General features: G+C 39.7%; 1 protein-coding gene across 2 annotated transcripts in view; it reads right to left on the reverse strand.

Annotated features, from left to right (window-relative positions):
• SLIT3 (slit guidance ligand 3) overlaps nucleotides 1-26,536 on the reverse strand; it is a 517,496-nt gene that overhangs the window by 71,815 nt on the left and 419,145 nt on the right. For both annotated transcript variants that reach the window (XM_068158541.1, XM_068158532.1), the window contains 6 exons: nucleotides 22,189-22,257; nucleotides 20,990-21,061; nucleotides 20,735-20,806; nucleotides 14,867-14,938; nucleotides 9,192-9,355; nucleotides 5,159-5,283 (listed from right to left, as the gene is read on the reverse strand). In XM_068158541.1, coding sequence (XP_068014642.1) covers nucleotides 5,159-5,283; nucleotides 9,192-9,355; nucleotides 14,867-14,938; nucleotides 20,735-20,806; nucleotides 20,990-21,061; nucleotides 22,189-22,257 — 574 coding nt within the window. The remainder of the gene's footprint in view (nucleotides 1-5,158; nucleotides 5,284-9,191; nucleotides 9,356-14,866; nucleotides 14,939-20,734; nucleotides 20,807-20,989; nucleotides 21,062-22,188; nucleotides 22,258-26,536) is intronic.

Here is a 26,536-nt window from a genome sequence, read left to right on the forward strand (position 1 = left end):
GGCAGAATCACCTCACACAAACAGTATTTTGCTGCATATGAAAACTTGGCTCTGAGCTTACATTCCGTTGCCTGTCCCACCAACCCTGACACTGGGAGAAGAAAGAGGCCAAGACAAAGTGACACGTGGAGGAAGAGGCATTTGCTCTCCTGACTCACATGGATGAGGGCAGGCTCGTTTTAGAATTCCTTCCAATTCCTCCTCCTTTTGCAATTCCAACTTGGGGATTTAGTTGTGCACTGAATGATGTATATAGGGACTTCTATGTATATGTTAATAGATCCAGTGGAACGAAAGCACAGAGCTACATTTCCAAAGAGTATTAGCCTGACAAACTAGGCAGGGACTCTTGTACAGCTGGCATGCATCAGCAGCCAAACCCTGCACTTGGTGACATTCATATAACCCCACCCAAACCAGCATAACTGAGAAACTGGCCCATTAGAATGAATTTGTACTATTTCAGCCTTAAACTGCAGGATCCAGCCAGAATATCAGTCTAGGAGCAAACACCACCATCTCTACATTTTAAGATCAGTTCTGTGCTGAGTATTCCATTATTCCAGGACTCAGACAGATCATTCATGCAATGCTGCAAAAGTGCATCTGGACAGCAAAGTACAAATACAGCAAACTTCTTTTGCTTGTGCTCCAAGAAAACTCAAGGCCATGTGCACCCCCATCAGTGAAGGATGCAGTCAGTGCAGCGCTGAGTCCATGATAATGGAATGGGGTCTGTAAGGATATAATCTGCTTTTAGCCCTGTGCTGAGCAGTCACAGCTTCTGCTTAGCCACATCTACCTGCTCAAGTGCTAGCACATCACTTGTATCTGTTTACATGTGATAGACAAATCCTGCATATTCCAGAGACACCGCTATGAGATTCTCAATTTCTAACCCTCTTTCCAGGGACGAAAACCTGGCACAGGGGGCAGGGAGGAGGGAGAGCCAATTTCCTAGTAAAACTTTGGAGCCAGCTTCCTCACTAAATATCTTTCTGGCTTCACTAGAATGTCTCCCACCACAAGAGTCTGGCTGCAAAGAATGCTGCCTTTCCAAAGCTCAAGAGCTTTACCCAGGATTTTTCCAATTGCATCTGTCATTCTGGATGACTGGTGAAATTGCTTGAACCCTCAAGATACTGCAGTGCTGCTAGGAAAGTCAGGACACTGGCTGAACTCAACAGGAAGGTGAACAGTTGGATAAAATTTACACAGCAACTCTACCACAGACATGCATCAGCATCTGTTGCCTTAAAGGTGGGATATGTGCTTTACTGATTTTACCTGTCTGCACTTTCTATTTCAGACAGCTTTCAGTAACAGCAGAACCCAGAGTTGACAAACATTCTACCTCCCAAAGGCTCAGGCTCCCATTTATCTGACAACCCAAGAGCGTATGGTGATGCCTAGGCAGGTACTGCATTTAATATTCTGAGTTGGAAATGTTCTTTCATTTCAGATAAAACACAGATGTATTTTAAACTCTTTTTTCCCCAGTTCTACAAATAGCTCTACTTGAAATAAATAAATAAATAGATTAATGAATAAATCCCTTTCATTTGTTGTTACCTCAGGTTTAAGAAAAAGCAGTATGAAAGAGACAAAAATCAGGCAGAAAATCCAAGAGGGCATTTTCTGGATACAGAAATGGCAAAATACACTGTGTAGGTTTCACTTACCTTAGTTTTTACTACAGCTATTCAAGTAAATCCTTTCTCAATGGCTTACTGATTGCAAGTTTGATTATTTTCTTGAATTCTAACACCCATAGACTTGATTTTACAGTATCAATGGGAACACATCAAAGCCAAACACTCTGCAGGACAAATGAATTAGTATGGTACCGTTATCTGTTTACCAGCCACCAGCTGCACTTGCACACACTTGCACTGCAGGTGGCCAGCAGAATTTAAAGCAGAAGAAAGCTTCATTTCTCTGCTTGCAATCATACTTAACAATCTAAGTCACACATATTATTGAAATAATCTTTCAAAGAATGCTATGGAGAAGGTAAAGAAAACTCTGCTGGATAATTACACCTATGCCTGTGTTTAATAAGAAAACACAAGCTTTGTAACATGAAGAAACATTTCCTGCCAGCATTGGTGGCACCCTGGAGCTCAGCTGATCCAGCCTACTGGCCACCATGGGCAGCACCCTCACACCATCTCCCACTGCCTTTGGAGCTTTGTCCCCCAAAAAAACCACAAAAGTACTGTTTCAGCCACGACTTTTCTATAGCAAATGCACTCATCCCCCATTTTAAGGGAAGAGCAGCAGCAAAGTCAGCTATCAGCACACAGTCTTTCCTGGCCCTCAGCGAGCAATCTGTACTTCTGTCCTCATCAAACACAACTGCTCAGCCTGCTGGCCTCTCAGCTCGTGTGGTCGATGAGTTATCTCACTTTAAAGTTTACCCAGACCCATCATGGGCAGCATTACACATTGCTAAAATCTCCATAAGGTATAGATTCCATAATGAAAACAGTCATGTGATGATGAAAACTAAGAGACTGAGTGATCATCAATGTGATGATCTTTTGTGACTACATTTAACTGGTAGAAGTGCCTGAATCCATCAGGCACCAGTTTGGCCGCTGGTAATTTAGGTGGCTTTCTGCTATCTGGCCTACTGTTTATTTTCTGAAGGCTAGCATGAGCACAGGAACCCCAGAAAGCAGTCTGTAGCCATCAGTCCCCTTCCAGGGAGCAGTATAAAGCTGTCAGCTCATTTGAATGAGCTTACATTTGAAAACAGGGTGGGTTTTCACTTTATTGATTCACTCTTCCACACAGGATTTTTTTCAAAATCTACATCAAACAAGGAAAAACAAATGCTGAGAGGGCAGATTTAGGGCAATTTATCAAGGTCTGGGAAATAGCTTCCAGATGGATAGAGCTGTTTGGTGCTGGCTGGTGAGAAGGAAGCAAGGTATTGTTATTGAATTAGCATGAATCTCTGGTGGAGAACAGCGTGGTAGATAGAGCGCTCCTTTCATATGGTTTGCATTTGGACCTGTCATCTTTCATTTTTATTCAAAAACCTGTGGTAAAGACACACAGTTCTTTTTTGCTTATTAAATTTCCACCAATTCTCCTTGTACTGTTATCCAGTCAGTATTTTTAAACTCTGCTCTAAGTGCCATGCCTGGATCTGTTTGCTCTTTGCCATGCTTGGATGACAGCTTGGTGCTTACAAGCTCACAAGTGGGTTTAGATTTTGCATTCATGCACTGAATGTTACCTGAGAAAGTGTGAGAGGGAGAAGGAAAGCTGGATGCCCTGAGATGTTTAAACTGAGTCACTTCAAGGGTTTATCAAAACCTAAGTAAAATGGTGCATACTGAGGTCTAATGCCCACTATAAAGTGTTGGTATAACTGGAGGATACTTTTGAGTATTCTTTTTAATAAATTACCCCTGTTTAAATATGTCTTATAGCAGTAAAAATATATCTGTACTAGTGCATTTACTAGTATAAAAACAGTAAAAAAAAAAAGACCCAAACCAAAAAGCTTAAGGGAAAAAAAAGGAGATATGCTCAAAAGCAACAATATTTCTACTTCAAATAACCTGGATATGTGCCTTACAGAGTAAGATCTATAAAAATATTTATGTATTTTCCTGCTAGTTTTAAAAGTGTTTCCTTTTCAGGTCATCCTAACACTCCACTATTCTCTTCTGAAGAATTCAACATCAAATTAAAATGGCCATTATTCTATTAACCTGAGGAGATAAACAGCCACAGTTTCCCTCATTGCAAAGACAAAGGAATTATTACCAAGTAGTTAGTTTCAGTTATATGAGATTTTGACTGTGTTCTTTCGAGATCTTAGTAAAGTTGCTGGTTAATATGCTCATGCACAGAAGGGTTTCCAATGAGAGGAAATTTCCAATGGCTTTTTCAATTACTTAAGAGAATTGTTGTTATTCTGAAGTACTAGGCATGGGGGCACTGGGCTGAAGTACAAGAAATAAGCTCTTACATCTTCCCTTTTCCACTGTTTCACGGACCTACTACAATTACTCTGTTACCAGCTGGGATGTATACTAAGGAAACAGGGAAGGGAAATGGCTATGTCATCAAAACCAATTCCTAAATCCTACCTGAAATATAAGACTTGGATACTCATGTTTACTTCCCACATGTCTGGTTTTGCCGTTCTGTTTTTTCCCTATATTTCTTATTACTCTGTGTTTTATGAGCATCTGCTTCAAGTGACCAAGACTCTGTAAGAAATATCCAATGAGGCAAATAAAATCAAAGCCTACAGGATGCAGCCTACTTCTTTGGCCATAACATCTGATCTCCCCCAGGCTGAGAACAGATCATATGCCTCATTTAATACTTATACTTAATCCTGTAGCTACTGGCTACTGAGCTAGGTTTGCAGTTATAGTGACTCTGAAACAAAGTCTTGATAGCCTCAAGCTCTCCTGATGCAGTGTTAACAATGGGGGGTTGCTCATTACTACCAAAGAAATTACTTGGTAGCATGATTTTTCACATGCTCACAATGCTTGGCATTACCAGGATTTCATATTTGCACCTCACCCTATGGACATTAGTGATCACACATCAGAGACAACTGAGCTAGTGGTTGTTTCTTCTAACCAGTTATCACCTTTTTATCAGTCTGTGTCAGATGGATGTAAACCAGCAGGTGTCAACATTCTGTTATTGAGGACTTAGTTGACCCTTAATTCTAAACTGAACTGCCTCCTCATTGTCCTGACAGCCTATGAAATGGTTATCTTGTTGGTGGCAAAAGAAAAGAAATTAAAAAGAAGATAAAATCAACTTGCCATTTTATATGGATATCTATGTCACAGAATTAGAGAATGCCCAAGGTTGGAAGCAACCTCTAGAGATTGCCTGGTCCAACAACCCAGCTTGAAGCAGAGACAGATAGAACAACTTTCTCAGGACAATATGTATAGTCAGAGTACAGAGAGAAAAAAGTCTTTCTGATTGTTTGGGATAAAATTTGTAGTGGGATGCAGTTGAAAGGTCATATACAATCTGATTGAGTAAGGGATCTTTTGATCCTGAGCTCAGTTGCCTGTAAAATTGAGTCCTCATGGTATAGCACTTAAGAAATCAGAAGCAATGAAGAACACTGTATTCTTCTCATGTAGTTAATTTGTATTCATACCTTGAAGCCAAAAGGGCAAGTGCATTGGTAAAACTCCACTGGATCGTTGTTGCATGTCCCATTGTTCTTACACGGGTTGGAAAGGCACGGGTTACACTTGGACACCACACTGATATCTACTGGATCTGGAAAGGCGAAACACAGGAGATTAAGAGAGCACTGGATGACAAAATTCATACTTCCCATACTCACACAAGACATTTCTTCCTACTGCAGTATTCACCCTGCGCTGGCACAAACACACATGCTGCAGGTGCAACTTTACATGGCAGCATGGGATTCCCAGGGATCAGAGAGGTTTTTAATACTTAAATCAAGTGCTAGGCAAATGTCAGTGATGCTTATATTCTCCTGGATATGCAAACATGAGCTCTGAAAAAACATGCTGGGATTCTCCAGAGAGTAGCCTTATATATATGTGGCTTTCAGCAATTTTTCCTTCGCTCAGGGCTGGATATTCTGCAATAGCAACCCCCAGGGAACTATAACATGACATTTCTATGGCTGGTAACAAGAATGAAAGTGCAGATGCAACAACAGAAATAAAAAACATGCACAAAAAAAGATTTAGTATGGGGCTTAGGGGAATATTTAGGTGCAAAGTGTTCTACCATCCTTAATTTTAAAGAGAGTTTAAAACTTATTTTCTTCCTGTTCTGCCCAGAAGAATCATTCTCAACAGAACTCTTCCAGAAGAGTGGTGATTTTTGTGGGTGAACAGGAAAAAGAACAGAGACCAAAACAATACTAAGTACATTTAGGATACCAAGTCAGTCAATATTTTATTGCTGAAGTTTTACAGACAGCTAATTTAGACAGTTATATTCTCAGTTAAAGGAATGGTGATTTTGAAATGCCATATTTCAAGTATTAATGAGTTAATGGCTTTTACACACATGAAAAAAACCCAACCTTAAACTTTACAAGGGCTTAAATGATATAGGCAGTAAAGACCTATAATAATTTTATTTAAGTTTAAAGAAAACACATTCTAAAATAATTTAAAATTGGTACTGTGCTAATCAGAAGTGCACACAGAGTTTTTGCATGACAAATTATAAGAAAAGGTAAATTGTGAGACATCTTGAAAGTGAAGAAAAGTATCTTATACTTGATGCTAGAGACAAAGTGGAGCTCTAGAACACAAACAAAACTTGGGATAAAAAAAAATCCCTCCAATCAAGGATTTGCTTTGGACCATCCTGTATGAGACAAACTTCACTATTAGCTTTGAACATGGCACAGCACCAACAGTGGGTAAGGACATGACATAAATGGGTACCAAGAAGTCTCAAATGAAAAGTACCTGCAGTGTAAAGGCTATATCCTAATCCTGTACCAATGGTGGTGTTATCAGGACCACTGATTAGAATGCAACATGCAATGATGAGGTAAAAAATACACAAGAAGTAACAAATCTAAAAAAAATACATAAAAGAGTGTTGTTGTCCTCCTCTGTCTCTGTGTTTGGGTCTAAATAAATGACATATATGCTTTTAAGTTGGAGTTAGACAGTAGAGGAAGTAGCATCTGAATTCCTGGCACTGAATGTGCCATATCTGAGCTACTTTTGTCTTGAAGATAGACTATGTAAAGAATATATGAAGGTAGCTCTGGGGACAGCTCATGAGACAGACAGCAGTGCTGCTCCTGTAGATTTAGAGGTCACTAAGCCACAATTCATTCTGGTATTTATTTGTTTCATAATACACTTGCATATACTTTCCATTTATTTCTATAGCATAGATCAAAGCTAATCAATGCGGGAGCTAATAAGAACAGGGTTAGTTCCTCACAGTTAAGAAGTTTCTTAGTTTGCCCTTGTGGATGTGATTTATAAATCCATATAGCCAAATGCCCTCAGCCCAGCACATTCCTTTCTTCTACTGCATAACTAGGAGAGCAATTTAATAAAAAGCAGAGCTGAGTTTGCATGACTTGCACATTACATACTTTTACTCTCTTGGCTCTGCTGAGCCATAACCTTCTGCTCAGTCACAGGCTAAAAACATAATTTTAACAGGAATAAGTTAATCTTTACTGCAAAATTACTGGAGGTCACAGAGGACATCTCTGCACTACCTTTATAAAAGCACTTCAAGGTACGAAGCTCAGCATGAGCTGACTTGTTGGGGAACAGGGCGGTTCAGAGTACCCTGAGCTCTGCGCTTGCAGAACTTGAGCTAGGACTGATCTACACAGGCAAAAGTATAGATGCTCTGTGTCACTACTGCTGACAGGCACACGTCACAGCTGGAGCTCGCAATGAGAGGGTGATACAGCTGCAGCACAAACTGAGACCACAGTGAACCTTGAGGGAGGCAACATGCAGGGCCCCAGCCCGAGGGTAAAGCTGCACTTGGCATGTTATATACACCCTGTTGCTTTACCACTGAGGAGCATCACCAATGGCCACAAAGAATAGTGTGAGGCACTAGGTCTTAAATATGCATGTGGGAAGTGAGTTCAATCAGACTACCAAATCATGTACTGTTTTTCATAATGTGTGTATTGTAATGAGAAAAGGTGAATTCTTCTGGAGCTTGGAGCTTCTTGAAATATATTGCCTCTCATCCAGACCATCCAGATTCTGCTTGTCCAAAGGCCACATCTGGGTCAACACTTTTTTCCTCTTTTCTATTCAGATAAAGCAAGCCATGGAGACAGTTCAGATAGTAGAAACCCCAACCACCAGCTTTCTAGAGGACAAAAGTAATATTTACATATAACCATATAGCTGTTTTAACAGTCTGGATCACAGGTTTACTTCTCTTTTGTCTAAGAGTTCCTTGCTTAGTTTGGAGAGACAAGTGAGCATTAAGTATTTGTACATCACTATTTCAGACTGAAGTCACTGAGCTTCGCTCTCTGTTTAACATGAAAACATCATTTTCTTTGTTTCACTTTGTGTGACCAGGTACCTTATTTGGTATTTTCAGTATTTAGGTTATATTTGTATTTCACACTTGATAGACTGCTAGAAAGGCAGTAGCTCTGGTATTTATAGTCAGAGTTCTGATAGTTTTGAGACTGACATCTCTAAGTAATTAAATTACACAGTTAAAATTGTGAAAAACATATTTGAAAAGACACAAAATTCAGCTCAGGCTTGGCAACCTGTGTCGTAAACCCACCTCAACACCACCATTTCTTTGTTCAGCAGTTTAATCCCAGCCTCTATAAAATCATGCTGCCAAAGAGTACTGTAAATGTGCATGGCACTCTGAGAGACATAAAAACAGGCTTTATGTCCTCATTTCCATCTCCAGGAGAGGCTACTGACCCATCTTTTCGACTATAAATACAACTCCATCTTCATGTACTTGATGGTAACCTAAGTGAACCTCCCAAACATTTTTTACAGTAAGAACATGCAGGTATATCCTAATCTGCATTCACTAATAAGATATTTTATCCACAAAAGTGTGCTCCTTACAATTTGTCTAACCCCTTTCTAATAAAGCATACTCCTGTCACTGACCTCCCTCTAACCATTACTAGCTGCTACAGTGTACACTCCAGAATGAGAGTACACTGAATTCTGATAAAAGCATTTTCCTGATAGCGAGCTGATAAGGACCTTTGTAGATCTTCAAGTGAAAATGTACTTTTGGTAACTACTCACTTTTCAGAAGAATTCTGTTTCTCAGTTTTCAAGTAAATTACATAATAACTAGAGTGCTCTATATCTTTAAAATAACCCGTATTTTAGCCAACTTTTCTGGGGTAAGTAGAAGGCAAACCCTAATTTTTTTGCTCAAGCAAGTTCTAACATCCTACCTGTTAATTTGCCATTATATAATCTGGTGTGAGCAATAGGAATACTAACTCTTCTGAGGTTTGCTGGTTTTCTTTCCGGTGGTACAATTAACTGTAAAAGGCAACGTGAATGTAAAGTGATGGCACAGAAAAAAACCCATATCTCCTCCAAACTCATTTTAAAACCAAATAGATTGCAAGAGTATAACAATAAAGTTCTGAACATGAGGGAAAGCAGCAGGAGAGAACAGAGAGCCCACCAGCTTGCTCCTACCTTTGCACTGGAAGTGATGAGTGGGTGTTGTGAGCAGCAGCCTGTCCACCATGGCATCAGGCCCACTGCAGCGGGCTATCCCCGGCTCCTTGTACCCTGCCTTCACCCACTCGGAGAGCCAGCGGAGGTGACAGTCACAGTACAAAGGGTTGGTGCCAAGAGCCCTGGTGGTGTGAACAGTTGACAACAGTTATTTCAGCTTGCAAGCAAAGATGGCACCTCTGATCTTGTTGAAGGCACAATTTATTCTGTACATTTACAGGAATGCTTTACTTTAAAATGTGGGAAAGATCTTCTGAGCATTCTATTCCATGATGCATTCAGAATGTATTTTACCTTTATCTCTTCCAGTATTTCCACTCTTTTTCTTTCTTCCCACCATTACTTAGGGTGGTTGTATAAATACCTAACAACCAGTCCCTTTTTCAAACAGTAAATCAAACAGTTGTGCTTGAACAATGCCACCAGACACATTACTTTGATCAGATTTGTGACACTGGTTTATTTTATTTAAGCCTTTTGCCTTCATGAGCATATTGTAATGGTGAATTGTGTAATTTAGTTTGGATCTGACGAATCATGTCAATGTCTCCCCAGTAGCTGAAACCTACATACAGAGGATACTGGCTTTCAAAACTGAAGAAACCAATAATTTAAATTGGGCTTTTAGACTTGACTATTACCATATATGTTATCAAAAATTTTTAAGCTGGTATTTTAAACTCAAGCTTCTTTCAAATAAGAACATATCAGGTTATTAAGATAGAAACCTCAGTAAATTTGTTGATACTTTTGCTACTGGAGTGACTAATGAACCCAGTGTGCCCTAGACAGATTCATAATGAGAGTTCATAGGTTCAAACCATGTCTAGGGCTCATCCATCAAAATTAAACGTGTACTGCAGCACAGTATTAAAAAATATCCATCCACTCCTTCTCTAAATCCATTGCTTACAATGGAAAAAAACTACTGGGTTGACTTTTTAACCCTGTAACTGTGATCAACTGGCTCACTTGTTCAAGGTCAAGCAAAATGCAGCAGTGAAAGCTGGACTGAAAAATTAACTTTAGTGTTGAACAACTGCCATATAAAAAAATGGGAATAGGAGCAAAATGGAAAGCCAGATACCCTGTTAATTAATCTTTATAAACTACACTGGAAATAAAGCTGCTCTGTAGACACTAGACAATAACAATGTACAAGTACAGAAATTGTAAGATATTCTTTTGTTTGCAGCATTGCTGTTTGTTCTTTTACTTACTTTTAGGAACTATAGTGAATCTCTGCACTTTTACTGATGAGTTCTAACATACTCTATTTTTTTGCACATTATAGCAAAATATTTCCACAAGGTAAACACATCTTGTGCAATAACAAAATATCATCCCTAGCATTTTCAAAATAATGTGCAGATGTTTCTGTTCAGACACTTCTTTTTCTTTTGTTTTTTTGGTTATAAGGCAGCTTAGAATAAAGTCAATTGAAATAACTGTACCCATAATGTAGAGAAAGAGAGGAGGAGATCTCTAATTTTTATAGGTTACTATCGTACATTTAAGTAAAGATGAGACTGTTCAACAGGATTAGGAATCTGAGTTACCAACACATCTGATGGCAATACCTACCATACCTAGCATCTATTACCAAGGGCCTCTTTGTAGTGCCCTCATGGAGATGAGGGTTCAGTTGATGTGTGGCAGTGTTTGAGAAACTGAGTCTGCTACAGCATTCTCTGCATTAGCCATTGGTGAGGACAGCAAAGGCAGAAACTGACCTAAACTAAGAAGGTCCCAGCAATATCCCAACAGATTTTGGGCTCTTTTTAAGTATTAATACAGTAGTGCTATAACATATTTGTCATTACCTTGTCCTAAACAAATTAATAGCAGCATGGCTTACATAGATGATTCAAGTGAATAAAGTAATAAATAGTAAACAGAAACATTATGTGTGTACCACATACAAACCTTCCTCTGCATAGTTTGTTTTAACAGTTACATTACAGTGATATGATGTTTAAAATCATGTTTTGGTGACTATCTTCTCATAGGCTTTAAACAGCTATGGAAAAAGTGATGGAAGTGCCTAGATCTCAATTTTGGTTTTCCAATTACACTCTAATTTAAAGCTATTACGAACAACTGACTAAAATCAATAGTTTTGTCTACACTACACAAATATTTCCTTGCAGATCTCAAGGTTAATTTGATACCCTCCTTCTTCCCCCTGACAACCTTTAATGATGCAGAAGGCCCAGGCTCAATGCCTTGGCAGTCAGCTTTCTCCAGCCATAATATCTATCCTACTATTAGCCACACAGTTTGTAAATGCAGCATACAATTTTGTTCTCCCATGCATTATAAGCTTTATGAGTAGCAACCCGTTGCAACAGTTTCAAAATTATTCCAGTACATGCTTGCTCCTTGAAGATCTATATATCATGAAGAGCTCAAAATGAATTTATTTTCAATTATGTATGACTTCATTTGGATAAGCACAGCTTTTCCTGGCACACAAAAAGCAAAATCATTGTGGTTGCTAGAAGTTTCAGATCCTCTTTAAGAAATTGGAGAGCACAACTGCACTGTAAAATTCAATTGTTCAACTGTGCAAATTACACCCTAGACAGGTCTTATTTATTTTATGGATCCTATTTATTACTGCTCATTTGAGCTTTGTGTATTTTACATTTCTGGCAGCACATATATCTAAACAGATAGACTGCAGTGATTGTATTGGGCCAAAGGGGTTTTTATCACTCCCTAAGGTGTGTGGCTTACCCAGGAAAATTGTATCTGCACTTCATTTAAAGTAAACCCTGAGGAAAATCCAAACAAATGGGGCATGATATGTTTATCTTCCGAGTTCTAAAAATACCCTCAGAAGCCAAATTCCCAGTATGGAAGGTGTCACTGCACTTCCAAAAGGAGGTACAGGGCTTCAGCTCAGTCAGTCAGCCTTTCATTTCAAAACAACATACAAAATGACTTGACTATACTGGGAACATGAAGAAGTACATTTTGTGCAAAAAGAGTATTTTCCCTGACAAGGTGTAAGCTTGAAACAGAGAAGGTTATTTCTCAGCTGAAGTTGAAATTGAGCTGCTCTTGTAGGTTAAGGACTAACACTTGAACCAAGTAGAACTCCCAAGGGTATGGAAAGCCCCCAGGGGGAGGCATTGGATATTTTAATATGTTATTCCATGCCCTTTCCTGTATTATCCCTATATGAGGAGCAGACCTTCCAGTCAGCTCTCTCTTGGCCGTGGGTATTTTGGCTCTTAGATGGCGCTTTTGCTTTTGGCTGCGTGGGAGGGAGGCCTGGCTGGCAGGAATCTATTTCTGCTGCGCAACAGAGCCTACCTTAGGCCTGCTCGGGGTGGGGGGAGGCCATTGCCGATTCTGGTTGTATATATCCTTTTCCCTTAATACCTTTTGTACTTCATTTACTATTGTAAATATTATTTCTATTTAACTTCCAGTTCCATGTGAGTGTTCTTATTTATTCCCTTGGGGTAAATTCTGCATTCTATCTTGAGCTGGGTAGGCTCAATCCAGGACAGCTGCTCACAGGATTGCTGTCCCTGCGAATCTGAGATATCTTTAATTGTTATTGTCCAGAGAGAAACTGAGCCAGGAAGTTGATACACAGAAATAAACAGTCCAAGCATGTATTTGCTACGCAGAAAATATGCAAATATAAACTGAACCTTGTGTTCAGGTAAGTGTCCTGGAGAGTACGTCAGAGACTGCAAAGACAGCAATGGATGTAGAAAACCTATGTCAAATCAAGTTAGATCCAGCTGGTGTCTGGTCACAAGTGGTATGCTTCAGGGCTCAATATTAGGACCACTTCTGTTTAACATCTCTATCAGTGATCTTGATGAGGAGTTGGAGTGCACCATTTCTAAATGTGCAGACGACACTAGGTTAGGTGGGAGTGTTGATCTGCTTGACAGTAGGGAGGCTCTGCAGAGAGGCTTGGATTGGATCAATGGGCTGAGGTCAATGGATGTGCTTCAACAAGGCCAAAGGCTGGGTCCTGCACTTGGGCCACAACAACCCCATGAACGGTACAGGCTTAGGGAAGTGTGGATGAAAATTTGTCCAGCAGAAGGGGACCTGGGGGTTCTAATCAACAAGCAGCTGAAAATGAGCCAGCAGAGTGCCCAGGTGGCAAAGAAAGCCAATGGCATTCCAGCCTGGATCAGCAATGGTGTGCGCAGCAGGAGTGAGGGAGTGATCATCCCCCTGCACCAGCTTTGGTGAGGCCACACCTCGAATGCTGTGTTCAGTTTTGGGCACTCCAATACATCAAAGACACTGAGGGGCTGGAGAAGGTACCAAGAAGAGCAATTAAACTGGAGAAGGGCCTAGAGAATGAGTCTAATGAAGAGCGACTGAGGGAACTGGGCCTGTTTAGTTTGAGGAAGAGGAGGCTAAGGGGAGACCTTATTGCCCACTACAGCTGCCTGAAAGGACAATATAGAGAGGTAGGTGCTGGGGTCTTCTCACAGGTAATTGGTGATAGAACAAGAGGGAACAGCCTCAAGCTGCATTAGGATAGGTTTAGGCTAGACATTAGGGAAAACAATTCACTGAAAGAGTGTTCAAGCATTGGAACAGGCTGACCAGAGAAGTGTTGTAGGTGGAGGTGTTTAAGGCTTGTTTAGATGTGACGCTTAGCTATATGGTTTAGTGGTGAACTTGGTAGAGTAGGGTTAATGGCTGAACCTAATAATCTCAAAGGTCTTTACCATCCTGAATAACTCTATGATTCTGTGCAATGCACACCCATTTGTTTGTATGTCTCCATGTGTGTGTACATCAACGGCAACTCAAGTGCCGGAGGGCAGCATCAGAGCAGCAAATACCCATATGGGCTTATGAAACCAGGCACCTCCCAAAACAGCCAGGGCATACCCCACTCTCTGAGTGAGGACAGCAATCAAGAAACATACTACACAAAATTCCTTTTCCTTTACATCTATTGTCTAACATGATCTCAGTGAAAAAACCAATCTCTGTTTGCTGTTTTGGCACTAAATAATACCCTTCAGTTATATTTTGTAATGATTGCAGCTATTTGTCTCTACACTTTTTTCATCAACTGAACTGCATTTCAAAATATCCTGGACTTCCACCAATACAACAGTGATTTCCTGAAATATCTGAAATGTCTAATAACTTCTGAAAATTACGGAATGAAGTATTAATGCTGTGAAATGACCAATTTCCATATGATCAAATAATATATCTGAAGTAGTGATTCGGCAACAAGTCCATACTGACAACATTTCAGTATGCAAAACATATGACATTTATTAAGCAAAGAATTCACATTTGCTTAATATTTGCTCTTTGTGGGAGGTTTCCTGTCTCACTCTCAGACCATAACACACTCTGCATTTCACACAGACAATGCTGAAAGAAACCCTTAAACACAAAGCCCACAGAAGAGGAAACTGTCACATTAGCTCATTTAGTTTTCCTTAAGAAAATATTTTGCTAACTAATAAGAAGTTCTAGTAGGTTTTTATTTCCTTTGAACAGATGTACTAGGACTATCCAGAGCAGAATATGAAAATTATACAATTTGAATTTGTATTAACAGGTACTGTTTTATAAACCTGAAACTCCCAATGAAATAGAAGAACCCCAACAGAAGTACTTACAGATGGGACAGGGATACCAGGTCATTGAAAGAACCTTCAGGAACACTGGAAATGTCGTTTCCATGGAGTGTCCTAGAAGAAAGGAGAAGTGGGAAGGTATCAAACCACAATATTTTATTTGCTTCCCACAGGTGAGAAATTGGTGCTTAAGAAGCAGTTTCTACAAGCTTCACAACTCATGAGCTTCCATGCTTTATTACTTCTGCTTCTAGATGCTGGTATTTAAAGATACAATTGGAATTGTTGGTGACTAATGTTTTAAATTAAAAGGGTGACACACTGTTTATGCTATTAAAAGTGTATTGATGACAAGCAGACCCTCACATACAGACCTGTATTCTTTTATAGAATCCCATTAGCCAGAAACACAGAAAAAAACCAGAACAGGACAAATAGGGACTGTGGAAGTTAAATTAAATATTGACTTCAGAGAGATCCTAGGAGAGAACAAGGGCCCATGAGGGCAAATATAGCTGTACTTTCATGGTCTAGTTTCCCATTCTTACAGTAAGAAATATCTCTTTGTATGGTATTCTTAAAATCTATTTGACAAATGCACTTATGCTACCAGGGAAAAGACTAGAAATTAATTGTTTTAGGATATTATTCAATGCTGCACAAAGCAACAAACATTTTTCTAGCAGGATTTTCAGGATACTTGCAGAAAAACTCTCCACTGCTCCCAAGACATTTTAAACAGCCACTTTATCTCTTCCCTAAGAAATACATTTATGTGTGCTACATGGACAAGCATAAATGGAAAGCTTTTTCTTGCAGCTTGTAGAGCACAACACTTGCATTCAAAGTGGCAGACACTTTGAGAGCTAAAATCATTATTTGTGATTAATTGTTGTTTTCATTGCAACTGAAGACGCTGTGACAGAGTAGGGCACCATCACTAGAGGTTGGGACAGACAAATAGAGGGAAGAGCACTTCTTGCAGCACCAATGCTCCCATCAGACAGGAAAACAGCCAGCAACAAATGAGTGTGTGGGAGGGCACAGGATCCTGGAGGTGACAACTGCATAAAAACTGTCCATAAAATGCACAAGAGAAGACACACAATCATTTATTTTATAAATAAAGCCAGCTCTTCAGCTGCTCCATGCTCTGATTTTCTAGATAATCATCTGACAAAACCCAAGCAAGCAAACAAAAAACACCCCGCATAAAGAGAAATATTTCTCGTTTATTCTAACTTTTCTAGGTTGCATGTTATTGAATATTAGTTTCCTAGTAACAGAGAAAATTTGTAAGGTGCCAGAAGGATCTCACTGACTGTTTCTTAAACAAAAAGTTAGTAGAAAACTTGCAAAGGCAAAGGACATCGATATTTTAGAATTACATTTTCTTTTGCACTTCTCCCCTGAGCTGGTTCAGTCATAGCAAACTGCTGTATTTTTTATGTCCCCTTTCCCAGATCCAGAAATTAGTGTCAGTGCTCCAGACATGGCAGAGAAGGGTGGAAAACAGAAACCTGCTGTGTGTCAGTTTTGTTGCAGCTCTTTCCCTCCAGCCATTTATTTTCTAATTTACCTGGTGATCTGTGGAAGCAGAAATCACATCTTATTTTTTATTTCTGCGACTGTACAGACTCTTGAAATAGTGCACATGGAGTTTATTTAAAATGAACCAAATGCCTGGGCCCATGGAAATACACAATAGGCCCAGATGGAAATGAAAGCATCTCTTTTTAGCATCCTTTCTTCCTTAACACCTATAAACTTCTCCAAGATCTACACAATGCCTTATAATTCTCTCGAATTCTACCTTTACACACTGCCTTACACCAGCATAGATACAGCAAGGAAAGCCAGACTTGCCAGGGGAAGATACACACTGTCTCCTACGAGGCTGGGCCCTGCCATGGACTGTGAACAATGTCTCTACATGCAATGTTACCTCACCACAGCTGCAGTTTCTATCTTAATGCACTGCAAAGTTTTTCTACAGACCTTGAAACCACAAAAACTATACCAGAATTATCCTGCTGGCATCTCTCTCCAGTTCTTGATGGCAGTATATACAAAACTTCCTCCTCTTGTAAGCATACCTAGGTTTTGGCTATGAATAATAATAGCTGGCATATATAAGGATGGATCTTCAAGCAATTAATCTGAACAGGAAGGATATGAACTCCCACACAGTACCTCCAGATAAAACACCTTCACTAATTCTATACAGAATGACCAACTGACAGAGATATACCCCACAGCTATTAAATAAGGAGTATTTCTGTTGGTATGAGGAAGCAAGATCAAGCCCAGTCAATATCTTGTCATCTAAATGTCCCCTCTTTCAATGAAACAAACATATTTAAATAAGCAGCCACTCATAATGAGATTATATTCTGATCTTTAAAACTGCTTAATGATGTGCAAGGGGATTCTCCTGAACAGGCAGCAGAACTTCTATTTATCTTCACAGAAGTGATCACATCAGCAGTATTTATTCTGTGAAGGGGCACATTTTCCCATCCTTGATGTCTTGGAAACTTCTTCCAAGAGAAGCTGAAGAATAACAAATCCAGTTGTATGTTAAGAAGGTGAACCCATCAAAAATATAAAATGTACAGGAGAGTTTGAATATTCATAATTACTGTGTCTCAATCTCGGCTTTTGAAATCTGTTTACATTTAGCTTCTACAGAGACTAGTTTTAGAAAAAAAAGAAACAACAAAATAAACCACAAACCCACAACAGTTCACTGCAGTAGCTTTGGTGCAAAAATCTACTTATACTAGCTTTTGCTTCTGAAAAAAAATGTCAAGGATCTCTGCTGAAATTGCTCCCCAGCACACTTTGGTTGCCATGATAGATAAACCAGGTGAAGACTGGGGATTAAAGACCTGATTGTAAACACTGATTTATATTCAGGCTTTAAAAGAAGCATGCTGACTCCACAGTTTTCTTAGTTGGGTTTGTGCTGAAAAGTGTAAGATATCTGTCAAAGATCAACTTCATCATACATCTGTGATTATTCTGAATGTCACATACCTACTTAGTTTATTTACTATAGAGAGGCAAAAAAGACAACAAGGAATTTGGATAGTAGAGAAGCCTGTATGAGAAGGGTCTAATACTTTTAAAGGCACACACCATCATAGTATCATCATAGTATCATTCAGGGTTGGAAGGGACCACAAGGGTCATCTAGTTCCAACCCCCCTGCCATGGGCAGGGACACCCCACACTAGATCAGGCTGGACAGAGCCTCATCCAGCCTGCTCTTAAACACCTCCAGGGACGGGACCCTGGACAACCCATTCCAGGGTTTCACCACTCTCATGGTGAAGAACCTCCTCCTCACATCTAGCCTGAATCTCCCCACCTCCAGCTTCATTCCATTCCCCCTAGTCCTATCACTACCTGAGATCCTGAGAAGTCCTTCCCCAGCCTTCCTGTAGGCCCCCTTCAGATACTGGAAGGCCACAATTAGGTCACCTCGGAGCCTTCTCTTCTGCAGACTGAACAGCCCCAACTCCTTCAGTCTGCCCTCATAGGAGAGGTGCTCCAGCCCTCTGATCATCCTTGTGGCCCTTCTCTGGACACGCTCCAGCACCTCCACATCCCTCTTGTAATAGGGGCTCCAGAACTGGACACAGTACTCCAGGTGGGGTCTCACCAGGGCTGAGTAGAGGGGGAGGATCACCTCCCTCGACCTGCTGGCCACACTTCTGAAGGTAATGAGATCTCTATATTCCTTTTATAAAAAAACCCCAAAACAACCAACGAAATGGTCCCTTCCAGCCCCTGACATTCTGTGATTCTGTGAAATGTGGATGTTTTTTTTCTTTTGCTGTTGTTTTTTTCTTTTAAATGCCTTTGAGAAATGGATAATAAATAGCTGACAATAACGGATTGCACGCTGTCACTCGGAAGCCATTTTCTCTCTGGAGAAATTGATTTTTAATAACAACACAGAAGACATGTGGCAAAAGTTGTAGCTGATACTAGAGTTTTGTGGGCCATAATAAATCAATTCAATCTGGAGGCTTCCCAATGCGTGATGCAGGGGCAGAGATTCCCGTTTAGGCTTCATTTCACTCCTCTTGGAAGAAGGAAGATATGTTTTTCAGTTTGATTAACAGATAATTTTTAAAAGGCAGAAGATAATAGCTGTTATTAAAGTGTTGCCCTTTGTTTCTGTTCATACATGGCCTGCAAGAACAGAAGTGAGGAGACAAATTGTAGCTGTTGGAAAGAATGAGGCATAGTATAGCTACACTGTAGTTCAGGGTAGGGAGTCACAAATTAGCTTTAATCAAGCTAGCTTGGGTAGCAGAAGCAAGCCTGAAGACAGCTTCACGTGGAATAATTCATTCAGCCACAAAACAGAATATATTAATCTGTGGCTGAATTTCAGGACTCATATAGCAGTGTGAATGTGACCATCCTACTGTGCTAAAAATCAAGAGTCCCAAGCCAAACTTAAAAGAACACATCCAAATCACGTATCTTTCTTGTTTTTACGAATGGAAACTGGGAAACTAAAGCTGTCTTGCATGCTAGGAGGTTGAAATCTAGATACCTATTTTACCACTCAAACCATAGTGAAAGAGCTCAGCCAAAGAGCACTGCCTTATTGCTTCCACAGTTGCAACACTACCAATGCTGACACTTTAATTCCTTGCTTTGGGGGTCTGTGCACAGAAGCCACTGCCCTGTACTTTCATAGGAAGTTCTGCATGTGAATGACATCTAACACTTTTTTGAAAGTAAAAAATATTCACGTGAACTTTCAAAGGACTCGGACATATTGCTCAGCTCCTCTGTCCTGACCTATTAGTGTTCAAAGATCTCTTTCAGCACCCTGAATCATCTCAACTATTTAATTTGTTTGCTTTCAGTTTACTGTGCAAGTAATGATGACTCACTTACACAGCTGGGCAATGGGGAGAAAGGTGCATTCCCCACACTGTTCTGACCCTGTTCTCACACAAACAACTGGGCAAACTCACCTCAGGGTTTGTTTCTGATGGGGCAGGTGGGGAGTAAGAGACAGTAATATGAGACTGAAGCAGAAGTCAGTCTAGAAGGCAGTTTAGAACTGCTCCTGCTGCAAGGCGCAGTTCACAGCCCACACTCCAAGATATAAGTAGTATGGCAACTTTCTGAAGAGATTGTAAGCAAATTTTTCAATCCAGAAAGCTGCTGAAAGCAGATACACTGGAAAAAAAAGGCGCAGAAAAGGATCTCCAAAGAAAGAAACCACAGATAGACATCTCTGAGTATGCCATCAGACAATATGAAGTGAAATTTCACTAATAACTTAAGAGATGCAAGACAGGCATCTCAGCATTACTGGCACCTAGCCAGTGGCTTGACTTACTCATTGTTCTAGAGTGGAGACTTCCAGCTTCTATTCAGATTACATTCTTTAAGTAAAAACTTGCCTTTAGAAACCTAAATTCATACAAAATATTCTAAAAAAGGCAGAGGTTTTCAGCAAAGACAGTCTTGCTGAAACATCTAATGGAAGCTTAAACTCTAAAATAAGATCGAAATTTTACAAAGAGGAAAAAGTCCTTTCCTGTGGGGCACCCAAATGCTGTTGAAGTAGAAGGGTAAATAGACTCTATGCAGTCTCTTGGAGGCCTGTTTTCAGGCTAGTTCTGGTCTCTGAACTATCATAGAAAATTCATTCATCCTGCAAATGTGTAATTGCTTCTTTTCAAAGTTTAGCACTCACCTGCTCTAGTCATTACCGGACATATTGCATCTAAGTATAAGTACATCGAAGCTAATTGTGTGAAAATATTTATGACTACTGGATCAAGTGAAAGCCATCTGCTCATTAAAAACTCCCTGCCATCTACAGCATTCTAATAAGCTACAACTCAGCTGCATCAAAGAAGTGGTACTTACAGCACTCGAAGAGACCTGAGCCCATTGAAGGCATGGACTGGGATGCATCGAAGCCTGTTGTAACTCAAGATGCTGAGAGAATGAGAGAACAGAGTTAAAACATTGCATTTTCTTTGGTTATTCCACTACTAATTCAATCACAAAGAAGCATGGAAAACGAGACACTTAATAAACAAGGTACACACTAAATACGCAACACTTGGGACGGTGTCTCAAAAGCAATTAAAACTGTTATCAAAACTTAGGTCTACTTACAGTGTTGATAACTGAGTCATGTTGCTGAAGGTGTAATTGGCCAATACACTAATGCTGTTGTTGCTCAAATCACTGAAGAAACACACAGAGAAAATACCATTTATGTTTATGAATTGAGAAATAAGTCTTTTTAAAAGATTGCATAATATCTGCACAGCGAAATGCTTGAAGCAATTGAAAAGTCACAATTTATGAATTTATGTATTTTCTAACTAACTTTGAAGAAGCTCTAAAACCAAAGTACATTAGACTCTCTCAAAAGAGCCTTAGATTCAGAAATATTAAGGCATATTTCAAGAATATAATATAGAAAACCCCAACAAAACATTGACTACAAGGTAAATATTGGAAGATGGAAAAATTAATAAATGATAACAGCAGAGGAGGGTATTCACTATATTGACTTGCTTTAACATGTGTTACAGTCATATCATTTCCACATGCCCTTCTCATTGACAGCTGCCAATACAAAATTTATTATTTCATTCAAAAAAAGTCTTTCAGGCTCAAAAAGAAAATTTTGTTTTGTTGTAGCTCTCCCTTGAAAACCAAAACTAGGGATGTTTCCAAATAAAAAACTCTTTTAAAATAGAGGATTTCAGTTTTCCCTAAGCTTTGTTTTTGTCTGAGGCTGTTTTGTTCATTTGACTTGAGTATCTACACAGCTAATTCAAACAACATGTAAAATTTATGATAAACAAATGTAAAGCAAATAAGCTTCATTCCTATGTGTTTCAGGGAGCAATTTGCTAAACAAAATTTATCTGTGTGTCTATCTGTATAACTGTTCACAGAAGAAACAGCTATGCAAATTTTCATTGCCTTAGCACTACAAATACTGCCTCACCTAAAACAAATTAATGCTCTCTCTTCTGCTAATGGCCTTTACAGCTTTGCACAGATAAACCTGTCAAATGAAACTGTGGCAGCCTGCTTGAGAGTTTAGTTTTCTCATACAGGCTGGAAGCTCCTCAGAGAAAGAGTCTCTGATGCTCTCAGTCACCTCCCTCCTTCTCCACTTTTTATGAATGCTCATTGGCTGTGGTGACCACAGTGAAATTGTTTCTAAACCCAAATTACAGAAGGTTTCTGGGGTTTGTGTGTTCCCCCCCCAAATGCTAATTACTTATGTTCCACCTACAACATAGTGCAGAAAGTGTCACGTGATTTTTGTGACATTGAAACCATGTGTTTCTTACATCAGTGTCAGGTGTCTGAAGGTGGAGAGCCCCTTTGGCACAGCAATCAGATTGTTTCCTTCCAGGTATCTGAAAAAAAAGTCAGTTTTGACAATTAGACAAACATGTTAACAAGAACTCCTGTCACTCAGTCTGCAGTCTCAATGAGGAAAATACAGTCAGTCAGTAAGAAAATTATATTTGATTTATTGCTTTGAAACGGTAACAGTTTTTCCTTTATGAGTGAATTAACCTACATGCAAAGCATGACACAGCTCATTGATCTACTATTTTTTTTAAGGCTTGGAAGGGAATAAAAGATCTTTGGCCTGCAGCAAACAGAATTGACCATGTGGTTCTTTTCTGATAGCAGGGGATAAAAATGGTATGGCTTGTACTCTGAACTGAAAGCTACCTTTGCCAAGTTTCTGCAAGAACACTGAGAGGTACCTGACCCTATTATGAAAGTTTTGTTTTGCACATCAAAGCTCTTTGTACAGCAGGGTGGAAGCTACGTGGGACACTACTGAATGTCTCCATACAGGCACATGCACAGTAGGGCCTTTTGGGCTAATCCTGAATCTTCATACAAGTGTGCAGTTCCCATATTTTCAGTCTTTCTGTACAGAAGAAATGTGAATATTACATAATCAAACAAAAACCTCTGAACAAATACAACACTTTCCAAAAGTTCTGAAAGACAATCAAGTGTAGCCAGGAAATGCAGCCCACAGACACCAGAACACTTCGTGTGCTTCCTCTGCTGCTGAAAATATCTGATAATCATGTCAAGAATTTCTATCCCACACATACTATTTCCTTTTCTTTGGCAATAGACCTCATTTTTTGCATTTACTATAGCAAACCACAATAATAATGTATTATTAGTGTAGTCTATGTTCCCTCTCTACAATAAATAGAAGACAGAAATAACAGTAAATCTCTCAAACTTTATTTTTATAGAATTTCAAAGTAAAATCTATAAACACTAACAGAATTTCTTATACAATACATTTTATAGCTGTTGTATTTTTATTTCCCCTTGTATCACAGCATATAACAAAGGGGAATGGTTTTAAGCTGAGGGAGAGCAGGTTTAGACTGGATCTTAGGAAGAAGTTCTTCAGTACAAGGGTGGTGAGACTCTGAAATAGGTTGCCCAGGGAAGTTGTGGATACCTCCTCCCTCGGGGTGTTCAAGCCCAGGGTGGATGAGATCTTAAGCAGCCGAGTCTAGTGGTGAGGCATCTGTGCCCATGGTTGGAGTAGATGATCTCTAAGGTCCCTTCCAACCTAAGCCATTCTGTGACTCTGTGATAATAATGCCCTCCCACTATTTTCCGCTGCTTCAGTCCTCTTTTCAACTGAACTGCTCCAACTAACTACCGCAGCCTGTTGGTTATCGATTCTGCGTGCTCACAGGATCTCATCAAGGCAGAGTTGGAGCATGCAGTGGAGCTGACCTAGCTCCCGCAGGCTAGACATGCTGGACTAGAGGCTTTTGATTTTTTAACCAAAACCAAAATCCTGTGTTAATGAAAAAAAAACAAACAAACAGTTGAAGAAATTAATTTCTCCATTCACAAAGGTCAAAAGCAAGAGTGTTGCACAGTCAACAATCCTGGCAAAGAAGTACCAGCTGCTCTGCCGATGCAGACATCACAAATGAGACCATGGGTTAGTTATGCCACATTAACACCTCCCATGGATTTTCATATTCAGCAATTGGAAAGTCACTTGGTTCACATTGATTAGATTTGTTGTAAATAATTTTGAAAATGGAGTTCCTTGGTGAATTCACACCATAAATCGTTACATAAATGACCCTCAGAATTCAGCCACATATGTGACCGCTTAAACAGGGCAAATCATGTCTCATTTCCCCAGTCATGGGGGAACACAGCAAGACACTGGGAGTCTGCACCTTTTCTTTCATCCCATAAAGATGCAAATCTGGAACCCATGCATGAGGGTAGGTTGAGTTCCAGTCTTTATTCCAAACACAAAATCCAAAGGATTTCCAAAGGAAATGGAAAGCAAGTCATGTATTATATGTTTGGAAACCATATGATTTCCTTCAGGAAAGGAGACATAGTGCACATTTAAATCCAGTGCTTCGTTATTCAGACTAACACAGACATGCAGAGCTCTGGAGTCAAACTCCTACAGAAGATCAGCTTTGAGTAGTTTTGGATTGGTATGGCAAGCAATTTGGTGGTTACAGGAACGTGCTAGCAGAAAGCTGCAATACATGTACCAGTGGTATGATTTCTGAACACACTTTTACACTGGAAAATTAGTGCTAATATATCTTTCATGTATCCATAAGAACAGTCCCCCACTGTTCAAGCTTTCACCACAATATACAAAGAACAGCAGTGTTTTCTAAGCAAAAAGCATTCATTTTGAATGCATACTTAAGTGCAATGAATTTGAAATATCCAGAGCATGCCAAGTATCAGGAGGATCTGAGATGCAATGTTTGAAGAAACCAACTGCTGAAGATGAGCTGCTGCTCACCATGGGCCAGGCTTCTGTCAGAGCAGCGAGAGGATGCAGGGACAGCAGCTCTGCACCTTGCTGTGCTGAAGATGATGCATGGGGGCTGCAGGAGGGCTGGAAGCTGAACATAGTGAGTAAGAATTATTCCTGAGGGTGAAAGGACAGAGTCCAGTTACAAAACTCTGTGTATTTCTACATAAAGAAATACTAATGGAAAAAAAAAAAAAAAGTAAAAAAAAGTGGATGAAGCCATAGATGGCCTGCCCAAGCAAACCAAAACAAGCCATAACTGAATGACATGCAAGGAAGATTGTAGTTTGAATTATTTTCAATCTTTAGCCAAAGGATGTACATGGCATCTGGTGTGCAAATAAATTCTGGCATGAATGAAAAAAGTGTATGTCTAACTTCAGTGCTCAGAGTAAAGTTATTATCACACAGAGTCAAGAGTGTGTTGTGTTAGCTGCCTTAACACAGGCACACAGACTAGTATCCAGAAACTTTGCTTCCTAATTCTGCAGTTTAAATATCAGACTGAAAATTGTTCTTACCCCATGAATGCTACTGCTGGGAATGCTGAAGTCTTAGTAATGACCTGTAACCAACAAGCAGCTACCAGAGCCAAAACTGAAAAAGAAAATAATAAAATCTGCCTACCAGGAAAGGCTTCTTCTAAACCAAGACCAAGTGCTGCTGACAGTGCCTTGCTCCATGCACCCACCTCACTGGCTCCCAGACCCCAGTGCCTGCAGCAGCCCTGGGGCTCATCCAGCACCTTCCACACACGCTAACATCACACATAAAAAATTTAAAGCTATGCATAAAAGATGACAGCTGTTCTTTTTCCAACTTGTCTATTTTTATACTGAAACCACTTGGATTGGAGGTGATATAACCAGCACAAGGTGCCAAAGCATCATGTAACGATTTGAATCACTTGGAACCTTTTTTTGTACTGAAATGTCTATTCAGCCATAAAGTCAAGCTTGCAGCAGCAATCTGTGCTCAGAAGAAGCTGAAGAAAGAAATCAGTTCTCAGGCAGTAAATGAAAAGACACGGTCTTTTGTTTAATTTCCTTCAATATTTCATATAGAATGTTACATTACAAAAAAGGACAATGCTAGACAACTGTATGTAGCTCTAAAATTTGGTCTGAACCTTTTCATGCAGACACCCAATACCCTAAAAGGCTGAGGCAAGTTCAGTTTCCTATAGATGGTGGTCTAGAATAGAACTGGACTGTGAAAGATGAAACTGCTGCAAGGCATGAATTTAAGAGAGACAATTACAGTTTCTTGAGAAGAAAAAAGATTCAAAGTGTGCATCTAGGTACAAATCTGGACCTTGAACCTTCTCAAGTTTTGGCAGATTTGGACTCTGGATGTTGCTGCATTTGTACGCCAGACTGCAGCCCACAGGTCTGACACATAGAAACATAGCTGTGTTTGAGAGAAAAGGGAAGGCCCCAAAGTTAAACTTGCCTTTAGTTTCTATCAGTGCTAAAGTCATCTTTCTGATATGTACTCAAACTTCATGAGTCACTGAACACATTATCTGATAGCATTGAGACTACATTTCCTAAACTATCTGATGTGAAATGCAGGCTCAAGCCCTCTATTTCAGCTGGAACTACAATATCCCTCTACAGAACTATCCATTCTTTCAATGGGAGAATTTTCCTCTGTAGTGAATTAAACAGCCTGTAAAAACTTTTATGACACAGGATCATGTAAGCCTAAGCTTTGATCTAAATTGGTTTCTCTCCTTTATTATCAAAGGCAAATTCACTGAAGTCTGTGTTAAGGGTCAGTGTATAAAACAGTACAGATTGCCTGACAAGCAAAAGCATTTGCATTTTTGAGCAGAT

The sequence above is a fragment of the Melanerpes formicivorus genome, unplaced genomic scaffold, assembly GCF_026170545.1.
Source record: "Melanerpes formicivorus ecotype bairdi unplaced genomic scaffold, bMelFor1.0.p_v2 SCAF_2, whole genome shotgun sequence".
Classification (NCBI taxonomy): domain Eukaryota; kingdom Metazoa; phylum Chordata; class Aves; order Piciformes; family Picidae; genus Melanerpes; species Melanerpes formicivorus.